The 17280-nt window shown below is 45.5% G+C and overlaps 1 protein-coding gene across 4 annotated transcripts in view; it reads right to left on the reverse strand.

Annotated features, from left to right (window-relative positions):
- The window catches only part of LOC147031419 (spastin-like), a 116916-nt gene that overhangs the window by 65506 nt on the left and 34130 nt on the right, over positions 1 to 17280 (reverse strand). For all 4 annotated transcript variants that reach the window (XM_085862845.1, XM_085862834.1, XM_085862861.1 and 1 more), the window contains exons 7-15: positions 14952 to 15045; positions 14509 to 14583; positions 9101 to 9172; positions 6238 to 6313; positions 1708 to 1799; positions 918 to 997; positions 646 to 688; positions 324 to 403; positions 51 to 121 (exon numbers count right to left, since the gene is read on the reverse strand). In XM_085862845.1, coding sequence (XP_085718971.1) covers positions 51 to 121; positions 324 to 403; positions 646 to 688; positions 918 to 997; positions 1708 to 1799; positions 6238 to 6313; positions 9101 to 9172; positions 14509 to 14583; positions 14952 to 15045 — 683 coding nt within the window. The remainder of the gene's footprint in view (positions 1 to 50; positions 122 to 323; positions 404 to 645; positions 689 to 917; positions 998 to 1707; positions 1800 to 6237; positions 6314 to 9100; positions 9173 to 14508; positions 14584 to 14951; positions 15046 to 17280) is intronic.

Genomic DNA, 17280 nt, shown 5'->3' on the forward strand with positions numbered 1-17280 from the left:
TCCTCCACATTGAATGTACTTCAACGCCGCCTGATTTTTCAAATATTTACCTCTGATTGGTCCCAGTGCTGCATCCTTAGCGAGGGAGGTCAAGTCACTTCCAGAATATCCAGTGGTCATCCTGAATCATCATAAGAGGCAAAGGAACAGGCTACAGAGTTGGGAATGCTACCGAGTTAAGTTTGGGGAAGGGGTAAAGAATACAGGGGCTTCGGGAGAGGGGGTACAGGGTTTCATGCTCTACAGTGTGGGAGATTGGCACAAATTCCGATGTTTGCTCAGAAATGGAACTTTTCACAAAGTAAACAAGCTTCACAACTAACCTGGAAAGCTGCAAGATATCCTTCGCACACAAAGGTCCACCATGCTTTATCAGCAGATTTTCGAGGATCTGCTTCCGTGCCTGCAATAAAAAATAAAAAAATACCATCATTATCCAAGAACACTTACCGTTTTAAAATAAATTTAATGCAAAATTAGAAATCAAACCACCGCAAATTCAGTTGGTGACAAGACGTGGGAGCAATTGTGTCATTTCACTGATGAAGAGGACAGAATAAGCCTACTGGGGTGTACCCGTCCTCGTATTTTAATCGAACTTTGAATCCAAGTATATGAAATCGCATTTATTGCAAAAGGACTCACCTCTTCATCAGGCATGTCCACATATATCCTCTTTGGAAACCTCCTGCAAATGAAGGTGAAATGCAAAGGCTTGTTTGGGATTGATATAAAAGTGTTTACAAGATTTATTTCAAAACCATTTATAAACTTGTGCATGTTCAGAAGTAAAGTTGTTTTTTTTTTGTTTTTTTTTTACTTTCAAAAGGTCAATCAAGTCAAGCATTTCCCAAGAAGAAAGTGATGAATGAATTCATGAAAAAATCATTTTTTTTTAAGTTAAAAATAAATAAAACCTCAACACAGCGTCATCCAACTCCTGGGGTCGGTTTGTTGCTCCCATCACCAACACATGCTCTTCTCCATTGCTGTGAATCTACAGATGCATCCAAAGCTTCAGCAAGCAATTATGAGACATCAACATGTGCAATTCATTTCTGTGCATAGATTTACCCCCCAACAAACATGCATTCCGTCATGCATCCATGTACCAGGCTCTATGCAGAGCATTGCTTCTGCCAAAGCAGTTTCGTGGCTTGGGTTGCAACTCCAACACAGGAAGTCAGGGCAGGAATTTGGAATTTGTTTATAGTTCCGGGGGATAACTCAACAACTCTTCGGGAATGACACAGTGGCACTTTGAACATCCACCAACTAACGCCGGCAGACAAAATGCCCACTTTCACTTCCATCCGAGGAACAGTACACACATTGATGAATCACTTGCGTGTGAAACACCAGGATGGCAGTTTGCATTTAGGTCGAGATTCAAACCCAGGTGAGACGGCTCAGAGGCGAGAGCGCTTACCTCTAGGCCAATCTGCCAGCCCCTGGACAAGCATAGTGAATGATTGCACTAGTTTTATTGGCAAGGTGCAGCCTGTCTCCGACTTAAGTGGTAAACATTTAAAAGAATGCAAATACTTATTGAAACAGGTGGTTGATGCAATACCTGAGAAACAAATTAAAAAGATCAAAGACAAACATCTTGATTCCTTGCTGCGTAAACAAATCCAAAGATGGTAAATGCAATGCATGTAAAAAAATTTTTAAAGGGTCAAATACATGATTAAACCATAACCTTACCCCGTCAAACTGCATCAAAAATTCCGTTTTCAGCCGACGGCTAGATTCATGTTCACCTTCTTTTCTCTCACACAGCAAACTATCCATTTCATCTAAAAACAAGAAAAATGGCAATCAGAGATCGCAGACCCTTGCCAGGACTTGTTTTGTGTGGTGTGTTGTGTAGTGTAGTTTTGTGGTGTGTATTTTGTGTGGCAAGCAATAAATAACACACAATTCGAACTGCCACTACATAACTGCCGGCAGTGATACCAAGACATCCCGCTTTGAATGGACACTTGACCCTTGCCCATGACGTTTGTTGTTATTCAACTGAATTCAGAATGGGATTAAAATAAATTAAATTCAAATCAAATGGAAGACCAAATAGGTGCAGTCCTGCATTGGAGTAATCAGAAGGAACCCGAACAAGCAAAAAGCAAAGATGGAGTCATCAGGAGGAACCTGGATAGGATTCAGGGCTCAGCTGCTACTCCTCCACCCTCAAAACCCATTAAGGTGCAGCAAAGTGAGCTGTTTTCAAAAAAAAAAGAACCCAGATCAAACAATTAAATAATTCTGGCTGCCAAACCATGTGTCCAATCAGGTTGAAATATAAAACGTATATTCCCTATCACTACGAGATCAAAATTGTGAAGTTTCACGCCGATCGATGAAGGGTTTTTTTTGGTATACACTGTCAAGGCTCGTGTGAGAGCGAACACACAACAAGAGGGGTGGGAGAAGGAAGGAAAAAACAGTGGGGAACAGAGACATGCGGATATCTGGGGAAGGGAGAGGGATGGCATGGGGTACACGGGGTAAACAAGATGGACACTTCAGAGACTTTCAGGAAAGAAAGCAGGGAATTTGAAGGACGTGGGTATGGAGTGGATCAACGGGGGTAGAAAAGATCGTGGTTTTGGATGGGAGAAGAGAAAAGATGGTGGTGAACAGCCGTTTTAAAGACCTGGAGGGAAGAGTGAGATTGAAGAGAGTGTGGGAGTTTGTTCCAGAGGTGGGAAAAAAAAGAGGAATGAAAGAGTGAGGGTGAGCAACAATTCTTGATTTTGGTAGCTTCACAAGAAGGGGTTGCTGGCGGACCTTGAGTGCCTTGCGGAAATAGAGGGGCGAGACTCAGCTTCATCGCGGGAGATACCAATGATCCTAAAAGCCTTGGTTTCCACAGCGTGAAGGCGAAAAAGGTGTGAGGTGGAAGCACCAGCCGAGAGGGGAGTGCAGTACCAAAGTACCAAGCTGTGTATGAAAGCTTTGAATGTGGTCAGGAGCTCAGGTGATAGAGGATTTTCCAGAGTTGGAGAGATCATTGATGCAAACAAGAAAAAGCACAGGGCCGAGAACACTGCCTTGAACTCCAGCCTGGACAGGAAGAGGGGATGAGAGAATTCCATTAAGGGCCACATGTTGACTGCGACAGGAGAGGAAGTCTGCGAGCCATGAGTGAGATTACCTTGGATACCATAGGAAGAGTTTGGTGAGGAGGGCAGGGTGCCAGACTGTGTCAAAAGCTCACGATATGTCTAGGGAGATGGCTATGATCTCATGTCTGGCATTGAGGACCTCCATTCATTGTGAGGAAAGCAGAAGCAGCAAGTCCAGGGTCGAGTGACCTGGTCTGAATCCAAGTTGATGATTAGAAATCAAGCCATTGAAGAAGAGGAAGGATTTAATGTCAGAAGTGATGATGGATTACATGACCTTGCTGATGACTGGGAGAAGGCTGATTGGTCTGTGGTTGCAGGGATCTGTTTTTTCACCTTTTTGTGCAGGGCAGTAATGTTTGCTGATTTCCAAGCAGATGGCAGATGACCTTGAGCAAATGAGAGGGTGAATAGAACAGAGAGAGGATGAGCAAGAGCAGCAGAACAGGTTTTTAGGACACGTGGGCTGATGCCGTCAGGACCGGTTGCAGAATCAGAGTCGAGGTTTCGCAGCAAGCTCTTCACCTTGTCAGGAATAAAGGACACAGAGTCCAGGAACAGCTTGGTGCGACTGGGTTCGCTGGGTACAGAAAATTATGGGATTGGGACACAAGATTTAGAAACAAATATAATTTAATCATTCAGCCTTTTCGCGTGCAGTGTCAGCTGTGCAGCCATTTGAGGTAAGGGAGGGGGATGGAGTGGGAACATACACCAGAAGGACCACCAGATGCCATCAGGATTTGGAGGAGGGAGACAGGTTTGAGAGTTCACACTTGAGATTGCAAAGATGTTTTCTGGCTCTCCTGAGGGTAGACACACTTGTTCTGAGCTTTGCGGAAGGAACTGAGATTGCCTTCAGTTGGATTTGCCTTCCATGTTGCAAAGGCAAGTTGTTTCAGGACAACTACCTCGCCACAAGCTTCAGTGTACCGTGGGTGGGAGGAAGGGTATGACAACTGAAGACGAGATGGGATAAATCTGTGCATGAGAGAGAGAGAGTAAGTTTATTTGAAAGAATTCCCAGGATGAGTTGATGTCAGAGAAAGTAGAAATGGGAGACCAGTCTTGAAGTTTGATGGCTGCTTGAAGTCCCCTCCAGTTGGCCTGAGTGAAATGCCAGACTTGACCGCACTGAGGTGGTTCTCTAATAACAGCTGGAGAGATATCTACTTTGACAAGCATATAGTCAGATGAACTGATTGGAGCAGAGGAAGAGTAGCAGATATTTTCAGGGAAATTGGTCAAAACCAAATCCAGAAGAGACAGAGTACCGTTGGCTGAGATCCGGGTCAGGAAGTTGACCGATTGAGTCGCAGAAGTCTTTTGCTGAAGTGCCATGTCAGGTGAGAGAGGTACCCACACCCAGGCAACTGACATGATGACAATTGAAATCATCACACATGAGGAAGAGAGAGTTGGGATGAGAGGATAGAAGTTGGTCCTTGATTTCGGTGGGCGAGATGCAAATGGAGTTATCACTGTTTGGTGGACGGTACAACACACATGTACACATGAGGTGGGAGTGGAGGGGAAGGCTTAACCAGAGGTATTGCTGGGGGTGTGGGGGAGAGAGGGCAGTGCATGGAGAGTGAGGAATAGAGTTTTTGATGAAGAGAGCAACTCCGCCACCAGTACGAGGCTCAGGTCTGTCATACCAGAGGAGGCAGTAACCGGGGAGAGATACAAGGGAAGTCAGAGACGTCTTGAGGAGGAATGGTGAGGGGGGAGTTATTGAGAAAGGTGAGAGGGAAGCTTAGAGGGGGAAGAGAGTGAAGGTTGCTTTGAGAGGGAGGGGAGACGATGAGAGCAGGCACGGCCATGGGGGAGGATGGCAAGAGGAAAGGTGGGGAGAAGGGAAGGATGAGACTTGGTAGTGGTATGATGAAGAAGGGACCGGGTAGGGGGAGGCACAAGATTGGAGGGATTGGGAAGAGGGGGAGGTGTGATGAGAGGAAAGAAAGAGCAAGTTTGAGATGTTGAGTGTACTGATTGAGTGAGATATCTGTTAGGTTGGAACGCCATACGGTTTGTGACACCAGAGGAACAGCTGATAGTAAAGCAGAGGACAGTGAAGAGGTAGTAAGATGAGGGGCAAGATGGGAGGGGAAAGGAGAGGGTATATAACAGGTGTGGAGTTAGGAGGAGGTAGATTTATTTATGGAGGTGGGGTGAATTGGCACTTCAGGTGAAAAGAAAGAACGCTTGACGGAATACGAACATGAATTGCAAAATGGGATATTTAAAATTTCAAAGACTTTACGGGAAGGATGCATTAAAGGAGAAAACAAACGTTGTAACAGTTGAACTTTTTCGACACGGGATGAAGGAAAGATTGAATTGAAAAGTCTTTTGTAGAAAAAGAAGAAGAAAAGTAAATGATGATGCAATACACAGAACCACACGTGTGAAAGAGGAAAGTTGAAACATTTTAAGAAACCCTTTTTATCACCGTTTTTGTTGTTGTCGTTTTGTTTTATAAAGTTTAGGTTAAAGGAAAGGTTGAAGAACAAAAAAAAACTTGCGAAGGTGTATGATGAATGGGGTTCGACAAAAGTAGAAGATGGTGGATCAGCAAAAGTGGAGGTGGAGAAGTCACGTGGTTACGGTAGGTATAAGTTGAGAATGGAAAAAGAATATAGATTTATTTATTTAAGACATGAAACAGAGGGTATTTCAAAGAGTGGAGAGATCGACATGAAAAAAAAAACCTGAAGGTAATAAGTCGAAAATACAATAACACGATCATGCACACAAAGGAAAGGGGAGGCCACAAGGAAACCCGATATGAAAAAGACCGACGAATACACACCAATTAGCACAAGTTTTAAAACAAAACCGAAGTATAAACACACAGGAAACACGGAGACAACAAAATAACAGCAAAAACGCGACAAAAACAAACCACCGGGAAACTAATATTTGAGAAGGTCAGCAGAGACACCTGAGGGACACCACTGGAACTCAAGACCAGGAGCCGGAAGTTTCATCAATATTATACACCTTCTGGTGGGATAATACGATTTGGGAGTTTATCACAAATTTTTGGGATCTTACTGGAAAAAAGAGGGGCGAGGTTGGGAGTATGGATTACTGTTGAAGTTTTTACCAATGAAAATTATTGAAGGATGAAGTTCTTTAGCCACAGCAAAGAGAGCTCGCACAAGTTTCTCTCCTTCTCCGACCTGTAATGTAGCCGCAGGTACATGCAAACATCAACCCCCGAAACAACCCGTCCTCAAATAATTTAAGAACCATTTTGGGAATTTGCAGGAAGGTCGTGTTAAGGGTCCATTATATCATGCATTCAGTTTTCAGAAAGTATCCTAAAGTCGGTAAATCCAGAGAGAAAAAAAAAATTCTCTGCCTCATCCTGAAAGTTAATGACCTGGTGACGTTACTGGATGACAAAATTGCAGAGCTCTGTCAAAATTTGAAAATCTAAATGATTTTGGACTCCACACTGATTGAATCAATCGGAATGCCTGGTAGAAGAGTTGCTCTTGAAAAATCACCAAGTTCTGCAGAATCTAAATTTTCCGGCAAGGAAGAAGTTGTGTTGTGAGCTGGGGGTACGCCAAGGTTCCAGTGATTCTAACAATCATGTTGCTGTGATCCTCTCGCAAAGGTAGCTCGACATTTACAGTCTTAAAGTTACCATTGGTAAATTTACATGTGGCCATCTATAAAACAATGAAACCAGAGCCACACCAAGCCTGGTGTTTGGCTTAGTGGTTAGGGTGGCTGGCATTCGGATCTTAGGTTCCTGAGTTTGAGCCCCGATGGCTGCTGAGTTTACACCAGGTGGGGTTGACTCAGTCAGTCATCCTTCCGAGGTCAGCGAAATGAGAACCAGTGTACTGGTATAGGGGTACAGCATCAGCGGCATAGTCGCACCCCAACAAAATGAGAGCTACCTGGCAGCCAAGCTGCCATACACAAGAAGAATCATAGCCACACTGACTGGTAAGTTACTCATAGATACTGCATTGTCTACTGGGCAACAAACATTTCCATTTTGATTTACCCCTATTTACTATTACTGACAGATGCAGAAATTATTTTTCTTGTTGTAAACTTTATAAAAACCAACTGGACTCTCTCTGATCATTCATGATCGAGACTGTATGTTCCTTATTATTAAAAGGGCGTTGTGCTTTTTGGTACACCATTTAGGGGAAAGTAGTTGGTCGGCAATTTGTCATCACTGACCTCGCCGGCGATTCTGCATTTTCCATGTGATGTTCTCGGTTCGATTTATCATCCATGTGGAATATTGGAAGGTGACATTTAATTTCAGTCCGTTTGTTCCTCAGTGGTAATGAATTCTTGCCAGATCTTCATGATTATTCTATGGTTGCAGGCAGGATATGCCTGGTGTTTGCTTAATGGATGGAGTGGTAGGCTTGGGATCTTAGGGTCCTGAGTTCAAATCCTGCTTTGCTGTTGAATCAATACCAGGTGGGGCTGACAACCTATCATCCTTCTGAGGTTGGCAAAAATGAGTACAAGCTTGCTGATTTTCTGTGTCGGAGTGGCGACCTGTCCAGGATTGTGCCCAATAGCACAGGAGACTGCTTAGGCAGCACCAACGCTCTGCAGAGTATGGTCCTAATGGATGGATGGATGCAGGCAGGATAGCCAAGAGGTATATTACTCGAGCTGTCTAGCCTGGGTTTGATTTTCGGCCCAGCTATAAACTGCCATCGTTGTGTTTTTACATGCAGGGAGAGGCATCAATGTGTGTCGTCCCGTGGAAGGACGTTAAGCTGGGTGTCCCCTGCTAGCATTCGTTGGTGGACGCTAAAGATCCCACGCTGTCCTTCATGCAGAGTAGGCGAGCTATTGCCAGCTCCCTGGACAAGTTCAAAACTCCTTCTCCAACCTAAATGGGGCACTACATCAGTGGCACCGCCGCACACCTGTAAGAACTGATGCTGGCATGCAGACATCTGTCGATGACAGCCGAGTGCTTCCAAAAAAAAAATGTGCAAAATTCAATATTTGCTGGCAATTAATAGCTTTCTTCCATCGACCTCCGAGGTGGTTTCTAAAAAAAATCCCCACTCTGCAAGATTACATTCCTGTATAAAGATCCCAAAATGGTTCATAAGCAACATTTGTTTAACACACCACATTTGGAAAACATTGGAAAAATAGCTCATTGCTCAATTTACATTCGTTGTGCAATCGTCTGTTCCATCCAGAAACATAAAACAGTGAATCCCTTTAACAACACGCCAAAATATGTTTAATGACATGACAACAACAAAAAAAAGGAAAAAAAGAAAGAAGATTTTGACCTTCAACGGTCAGCTTGTGAGGTTAGGTTGGTGATACATTTTTGGCTTCACCGCTTTCATGTTTGCTGGTCGTAGTGGACGACTACACGACGTCTGTAAATTGAGTTTGATGAAGTGTTTTCCGAACTTTTGAGACATAGCAAAAGCACGTGTGAAAATGCTGTTTACGGTCTTTTATGGAGCAATTAAAAGGGACATGGAGAAGCAAGTGTGTTCTCACTACATGTGACAGATGGCTTTCAATATTCCACAAATATCAAAAATTCATGGAAAAAAAAAAAATCAATGAAATACAGCATACTCACACACAGGCTTACAAATCTCTTTTGAAATTACACATTACAACAGGGAAACAAAGGATGACAATATCAGGAATGAGATGGGTGTTCGGGAAACGTCAAAGAAATTAGAGCATCGTGGTTGAAGTTACGACGTGTCGTGAAGGGGCCGATAAAGCCAACAAGAACTGGATGGGAGAAACCAGTGGAGAGAAGGAGGAGCAGAGAGAAACAAAGGATGAAGGGAGCTGGATGGCACGAGGATGGAGGACGCAGTGGACAGACCAACATGGAGGAGATGATTGTAAGGGGCCAACCCAGAAGGGCAATAATGGTCATAAGAAGAAGACGATTATTTAATAATTATTCCAGGTACCATCGATCGACTCACGTATTTGGAAGTTAAACTGGAAGCACTGATGCTGAAAAACGTCGCGTTGCATACTGAAGCCACAGCCTTGGCCTGAGTAAGAGAAATAACAGAGTTCAATCATCCACACGGTTAGCTTTGGTGTGCCCCTCACACACCATCCCTACCCCCCCCTCCTCCTTGAAATTTTGCAAAATTATCTGACATTTGTTGTGCAAATCTTTCTCAGCATCCATAACAAAATTGCGGTCTGAGTTCACTTTAACAACTATTTTCATATTTCATCGCTGAAGATCATTTATTTACCTCCACGTCTCATGAACTGCACAGTGAACTGGATTTATTGCGTCGGAATAGAATTTTTTTGTGCAAATAGGAAACTGCAGGTAAAAATCATTAAAACAAACAAACAAAAAATACTGTCACATTAAATGGAAGATATTTCAAATGTAGATACGAACTTGTTTCACAACAGAAGTTGTTTACAGCGAGCAGATAAAAACGATACAATTGCAAAGACGATATGGAAAAAATTGCCTTGATTTTTGCCTTTCAAGTGTTATGGACACGAGATTCAAACCCAGGCAAGACAGCTCACAGGTGAGTGTGCGTACCTTTCGGCTATCCTGGCAGCCAAAAATTAGAGGATGAAAATTCTCAAATATACAAATGTATATATTTTAAACCTCAAATGCATCGATTTTAACACAAATGAGAACGGCACTCGGGAGAGCGCTTCCCTCCCCCGCTAGGCTGAACAGTTCATGTTTATGTATCCCACCGATAGGCCGGATCTGGATCCGGAAATGAACCAAAATTGAATCTGCTTTGTTCTCGTCACCTAACCAACTCGATCCAACAAGTTTTAGTCATAACTCGTGCACAACTTTTTTGAGATATCGTGCTATATATCATGATCGGATGATTCTCTCAATGGTGAAGAATCATTTAAAAAATTATTGTATCTGGATCTTCACTGTGTTCAGTGAGCTGACTCCCATGAAAACTGAGGAAACACCGGTCAACAAGCGTATTATGAGACTGAGGATTTGTCACTCCTTTGGTGTCATTTCCCTGGTCTCTGTATATGCTCCAACTGGGGCGAGCAATATCTCACTGTGACGGAGGCATTCTATGCCGAGCTTGAGTCTGTGGTTGATCAGTGCCCCAGGTGAGATACTCTTCGAGTCTTGGAAGATTTCACTGCATCGACTGGCACCGATAGGGTTATGGTTATGAGACATGTGTTCATCCCCATGGGTCTGGAACTGTGAACCAGAATAGCACCAAGATCCTTGACTTTGCAAGAAGTCGTGGATTTAGGGTGGCTGGTTCATGGTTTCAGCGCCCAAAGGCTCATCATTGGACTTGGTATTCCATTGCTTGTGGTGTGGCAAAGGAGATTGACCATGTGCTCGTTGATGGGAGCTGGAGGAGGATTCAGAACTGCAGGGTCTACCGGAGTGCCCAGTTCCTCAATATCAACAACAGGCTTGTTGTAGCAACTCTGAAGTTGCAGCTTAAATCCAGGAGAATGGTACAATCCCAGCCTAGGCTGGATGTTGGCAAGCTCAAGGATGAGAGAGTAACTGAGGAGTTTGCAAACAGGCTGAGTGGGATTTGGGGGGTCTGTGTGCTGTGGGGAATCCTGAAGAGTTGTGGAGTTTGGAACCCATTGTCAGGCAAGGAAGAACTGTGTCTCCCAAGAGACACTGGATACCACTGACCGGAGTCACAGGCCCAGGCTTCATGGCAGAGCTGAGCTGTTCAGGGAGTTGACGTAAAAATGTACGTGCACTGAAGGTGGATAAGGAGGCCGATGTGCGAGGAATCTGTAAAAGGGGTAGAGCATTAAGTGATTCTCGTCCTGCTTACAGAGGAATTTGTGCATCGTGTTCCTCCAAGCCAGTCCCTCGGTGGACTGCAGTTAGAGAGGAAGGTGGTGGGCTCTTGACAGAGGAGTCTGAAGTGAAGTCCCACTGGGCAAGTTACATTGAGTGGCTGTACTAGACTGACCCACCAGCTGTTGAGTTGGATGTCAGGGGTGTAACTATTTCTGTTGTTGACCCTCCAATAAACTGTGAACATCTTTATTTGTGGAAACATGGGTTGTGGTGAACCACTTGAAGGGAGGTAAAGCTCCTGGGATCTGTGGCATCCATGCTGAACTTTTTGAGGCTGGTGTAAATGCTGTAATCATGTCATTGCATGCAGTTCTGTGCTCTGTCAGGAACACAGGCATCATCCCAAATGACTAGAAAAGGGGCCTTGTTGTCTTTCTCTGGAAAGAGAAGGGTGATTGCCAGGGTTGCAACAACCACGGAGGTCTCAGTGCTGGGAAAAGTCTTTGCTCTGATAATTATTGAGAGGGTTCACCACCATCTGCTTGAGCACCAGCACCCAGAGTAGTCAGGCTTTTACACCAAAGAGGTCAATGATTGACCGTATGCTTGCTCATCAGGTCCTCATCGAACAAGGCAGATTTGTTTAGCAGGGGCTGCTTGCAGCCAATGTTGATCTCCACAAAGCATTTGATTCAGTGAATCACGATGCCCTCTGGAGGATTCTTGGTATTCTTGGGGTGCCACCACAACTGATCAATCTGACGTCTGAACTATACTCTGGTACTGAGAGATGTGGTGATACCATCTCAGACTTATTTCCAGTTGTTACTGGAGTTCGTCAGGAGTGTGTACTGGCCCCCAGACTTTTCAGCGCTTATATGGACTGGATTCTGGAGAGGACGTCGGAGAGATCAAGCTGCGGTGCATCGTTTCGGAATGTCAAGATCTCTGACCTTGAATTCGCAGATGATTGCGTCATCTTTGCGGAGATCCTTATGGGAGCCCTCGAGACACTGAATGAGGAGTCGGAGCCGCTGGGATTACGGGTTTCCGGGGTCAAAACGAATATCCAAGCTTTAAATGACATCTTGCATGCTGCTATCTTGTATGTACCTGTTTGTGGTGAGGATGTTGAGGTCACAGAGAGATTCACTTACCTTGGCAGTGATATTCATGTCTCCGCATGTTGTGAGCCAGAGGTCAATAGACATCTGCGTTCAGCCTGGGGAGTCATGGATTCACTGAATCATGGGGTGTGGCACTGTCGGTACCTATGCAGTCAGACGAAAGTCTTTAAGTATTTGGTGCTTCCAGTCTTGCTCTATGGATGTGAGACTTGGACTCTGACCAGGGATCTGAGATGGAGACTCAACTCCTTCAGTACCAGGTCTCTTCAGAGAATCCGTGGCTATCGCTGGTCAGACTTTGTGTCCAACGAGCCAATGCTAAGAGGGATTCAGATGAGATTTGTTACTTGTATCGTCTGTGAGTTTCAGCTGTAGCTGTATGGGCATGCGGCTCATTTTCCTGATGCTGATCCTACTCAACAGATTCTCTCAGTGAGGGAGCCTCATGAGTGGAGGAGGCCAACGGGCCGACCATGTGCCTCATGGTTGATCGGCATCAGCAGGAGATGGGGATGGACCAGGCATCTGTCTGGGGGATGACCAGACGGAAGCCCCTGGAGTACCGGCGGAAAGTAAACGCAGCGACGCATGCTCCCATACCTGAGCTTACCTGATCTGGTCTTCACCAAAATCTCATCATTTGTCCTTGTCATACACCAAAAACTGTCCACCAAATTTCCTCTGAATCTGGCCACAACTCTGAGACAGACAGAGTTGAAACAGACATAACTTCCGCTCACCTTTGGTAGCGGTAGAACAAATACAAGATTTATGGTTTCCAATTAAGTTATTAAATTACGGCCAATATACCCTTTCATTTAATGAAGCTGGAGGACCTGTCAGCTGGCAATGATCATGAGTGGGTGTTAAAGATCTCATGGTACGTTTCGCAAAGTGTAGGCGAGTTATCACTGGCATGAAAAACAAATGACCAATTCCTGCTGTGACTGACTGCTGGAAATGCAACGTCAAAACACCGAGCATAACCCTCACCAAGAGAGTGCTTCAGCAGCATCGACTTAATGTCAAGAGTATGGTATGACTATGAGCAACCCAAGATACCTGAGTGACTAACTACCTGAGCACTGACTGTTGCACGTGAAAAAGCTGAATTCCTAAGCTCTGTGTTTGTTTCTAAATCTTGCGGCTCAAACCCATCGCTTTCTGTACCCACCTTACCCAGTCGCACCCCCTGTTCCTGGACTCTGTTTTTCTCCTGACAAGGTGGAGAGCTTGCTGTCAAACCTCGACTCAGATTCTGCAACCGGCCCAGACGACATCAGCGCACATGCGCTAAAAACGTGCTCTGCTGTTCTTGCTCACCCTCTCTCTGTTCTATTCACCCTCAAATTTGCTCAAGGTCATCTGCCATCTGCTTGGAAATCAGCTAACATTACCACTCAGCATAAAAAGGTGCAAAAACAGATCCTTGCAACCACAGACCATCAGCTTTCTCCCAGTCATCAGCAAGGTTATGGAATCAATCATCACTTCTGGCATTAAATCCTTAATCTTCTCAAATGGCCCGATTTCCGATCATCAATTTGGATTCAGACCAGGTCACTCTTCCCTGGACATGCTGCTTCTACTTTCCCAAAAATGGATGGAGGTCCTCAATGCTAGACATGAGATCAGAGCCATATCTCGACATATCGCGTGCTTTCGATACAGTCGAGCACCTTGCTCTGCTCATCAAACTCTCTTCTGATGGTATCCAAAGCAATCTCCACTCTTGGCTCACAGACTTCCTCTCCTGTCGCAGCCAACATGTGGTGCTTAATGGAATTCTCTCATCCCCTCTTCCTGTCCAGGCTGGAGTTCCTCAAAGCAGTGTTCTCGGCCCTGTGCTTTTTCTCGTTTTCATCAATGATCTCTCCACCTCTGCAAAATCCTCTATCTCTTTGATGACTCCACCCTCTGCTGTACCACCCGTCATCTCTCAGATCGGCAAGCAACAGCCTCTTGACTCTCTGCAGATCCGGATAAAATCGCAAGCTGGTCCAACACATGAAACATGTCTTCCAATCATGACAAATCTCACACTCTCATTATGTCCCTCCGAAAGGACCGTTTGGAAACCCCCCCCCCCCCCCATGTACTTTCTCAACAATCCTCTGGAAGAAGTCCTTTCATTCGAGCTTCTGGGATCCCATCATCCCTTGATACACCACATCAATTCATCAATTTGCTCATCTTCCATGTACCAAAGTCATGATCATCAACTCAATGTAACTTAGCTTCTCCTTTACATCTACAAGGAGGGAGTTTGGCCAGAAGATGGGCACATAATGGCTGACTCTTTTTGGGAGATATCATGGGATCTTTAACACCAACAACATAAATGCAGATGGGATAGGTAAATAAATAAGAGTTTATATTTTTCACGTTTAGCACTTACTGTGTACGAGATAAAATGAATAAGTAATAAAAGAGAGAGAGAGTCAAATCTCTGCTTTACCAGCAGGGTCTTTCCATTTCCTGGGGGACCGAACAGCAATAGGCCTCGAGCTGGGCTTCTCAGGCCTGTAAACAGCTGTGACAAAAAAACGTGATAGATAGTAAGTAAATCCTAAAGAAAAAAACCTCCAAGAAAACCTGTGTTCCATACAATAAAACACTAACTTAACTCGGATATCTTGGGAACTCTGGAAAGTTAGCTTTTCTTAAAAAAAAAAAACTCTCAAAACAAGTCTGGAAATCCTCAGGTGTTCAACAGAAAGCTGAAGTACCAAGGGAAGGAAAGTACTTCCTATCCAGTTTAAATACTCGGTTCAAGCATTCATTCACACTCCTCGTATTAAAACAAGCAAAAATTAATGAGCTGTCATCACATGCAACTAATGTTATGGTGGATTTGAAAATGTCTGCTTGCAGTGAGTGGCAGTGCAGGGTAATGCATACCTCTGGTCGTATCATCGGAAGAATTATGATCTCCTGAAGAGCTTCTTTTGCCAGTTTCTGTCCAGCAATATCATTCCAATTGACAGAATGGTTGCTAAAAGTAGAAAAAAAAATTATTGTTACGGATTTCATAATCCGGTCTGATGAATGCATCCACACATCCAGGTCCTCAGACAGTTATTTCCTTAAATGCATGTTCAGATTATCCCCATCCCCATGACTAATGGGATCTTAAATGTGATGCGTTGGGAAGGGTAAAGGATAGATCTCCTCTCTTATGGGAAGCTTTTTTTCTTTATGACAAACACGTTTACACACATTTCTTTCACGAGCTCCGACGCTCGCCTTTTTTGAGAGCGCATGGGTCGTCATGGTAACCGTGCACCAGTGGGGTGGGGTGAGCTTGGGGCAGACTGACCGGCGGAGACGGCCCGGGGATATAAAAACGAGCGAGTGGTACGTTCTGAGGAGAAAAGAGGAGAGAAAATCGCGAGGAGAGAGAGAGGAAACCGCGAGGAGAGAGAGAGAGGAAACCGCGAGGAGAGAGAGAGAGAGAGGAAACCGCGAGGAGAGAGAGAGAGAGAGGAAACCGCGAGGAGAGAGAGAGAGAGGGGAAACCGCGAGGAGAGAGAGAGGGGAAACCGCGAGGAGAGAGAGAGAGGAAACCGCGAAGAGAGAGAGAGAGAGGAACCCGCGAAGAGAGAGAGAGAGAGAGAGAGAGAGAGAGAGAGAGAGAGAGAGAGAGAGAGAGAGAGAGAGAGAGAGAGAGAGAGAGAGAGAGAGAAAACCGCGAAGAGAGAGAGAGAGAGAGAGAGAGAGAGAGAGAGAGAGAGAGAGAGAGAGAGAGGAAACCGCGAGGGGAGAGAGAGAGAGAGGAAACCGCGAGGAGAGAGAGAGAGAGAGAGGAAACCGCGAGGAGAGAGAGAGAGAGGAAACCGCGAGGAGAGAGAGAGGGGAAACCGCGAGGAGAGAGAGAGAGGAAACCGCGAAGAGAGAGAGAGAGAGGAAACCGCGAAGAGAGAGAGAGAGAGAGAGAGAGAGAGAGAGAGAGAGAGAGAGAGAGAGAGAGAGAGAGAGAGAGAGAGAAAACCGCGAAGAGAGAGAGAGAGAGAGAGAGAGAGAGGAAACCGCGAAGAGAGAGAGAGAGAGAGGAAACCGCGAGGAGAGAGAGAGAGAGAGAGAGAGAGAGAGAGAGAGAGAGAGAGAGAGAGAGAGAGAGAGAGAGAGAGAGAGAGAGAGAGAGAGAGAGAGAGGAAACCGCGAGAGAGAGAGAGAGGAAACCGCGAGGAGAGAGAGAGAGAGAGAGAGAGGAAACCGCGAGGAGAGAGAGAGAGAGAGAGAGAGGAAACCGCGAGGAGAGAGAGAGAGAGAGAGAGAGGAAACCGCGAGGAGAGAGAGAGAGAGAGGAAACCGCGCGGAGAGAGAGAGAGAGAGAGGAAACCGCGAGGAGAGAGAGAGAGAGAGAGGAAACCGCGAGGGAGAGAGAGAAAGAGAGAGGAAACCGCGAGGAGAGAGAGAGAGAGAGAGGAAACCGCGAGGAGAGAGAGAGAGAGAGAGGAGAGAGAGGAGAGAGAGAGAGAGAGAGAGAGGGAGAGAGAGAGAGAGAGAGGAGAGAGAGAGAGAGAGGGAGAGAGGGAGAGAGGGAGAGAGGGAGAGAGAGAGAGAGAGAGAGAGAGAGAGAGAGAGAGAGAGAGAGAGAGAGAGAGAGAGAGAGAGGAAACCGCGAGAGAGAGAGAGAGAGAAAGAGAGGAGAGAGAGAGAGAGAGGAAACCGCGAGGAGAGAGAGAGAGAGAGAGAGAGAGAGAGAGAGAGAGAGAGAGAGAGAGAGAGAGAGAGAGAGAGAGAGAGAGAGAGAGAGAGAGAGAGAGAGAGAGAGAGAGAGAGAGAGAGAGAGAGGAAACCGCGAAGAGAGAGAGAGAGAGAGAGAGAGAGAGAGAGAGAGAGAGGAAACCGCGAAGAGAGAGAGATAGAGAGGAAACCGCGAAGAGAGAGAGATAGAGAGAGAGAGAGAGAGAGAGAGAGAGAGAGAGAGAGAGAGAGAGAGAGAGAGAGAGAGAGAGAGAGAGAGAGAGAGAGAGAGAGAGAGAGAGAGAGAGAGAGAGAGAGAGAGAGAGAGAGAGAGAGAGAGAGAGAGAGAGAGAGAGAGAGAGAGAGAGAGAGGAAACCGCGAGGAGAGAGAGAGAGAGAGGAAACCGCGAGGAGAGAGAGAGAGAGAGGAAACCGCGAGGGAGAGAGAGAGAGAGAGAAACCGCGAGGAGAGAGAGAGAGAGAGAGAGGAAACCGCGAGGAGAGAGAGAGAGGAAACCGCGAGGAGAGAGAGAGAGAGGAA

The sequence above is a fragment of the Eptatretus burgeri genome, chromosome 2 (assembly GCF_056783735.1).
Source record: "Eptatretus burgeri isolate ZD-2024b chromosome 2, Ebu_testis_v1, whole genome shotgun sequence".
NCBI lineage: Eukaryota > Metazoa > Chordata > Myxini > Myxiniformes > Myxinidae > Eptatretus > Eptatretus burgeri.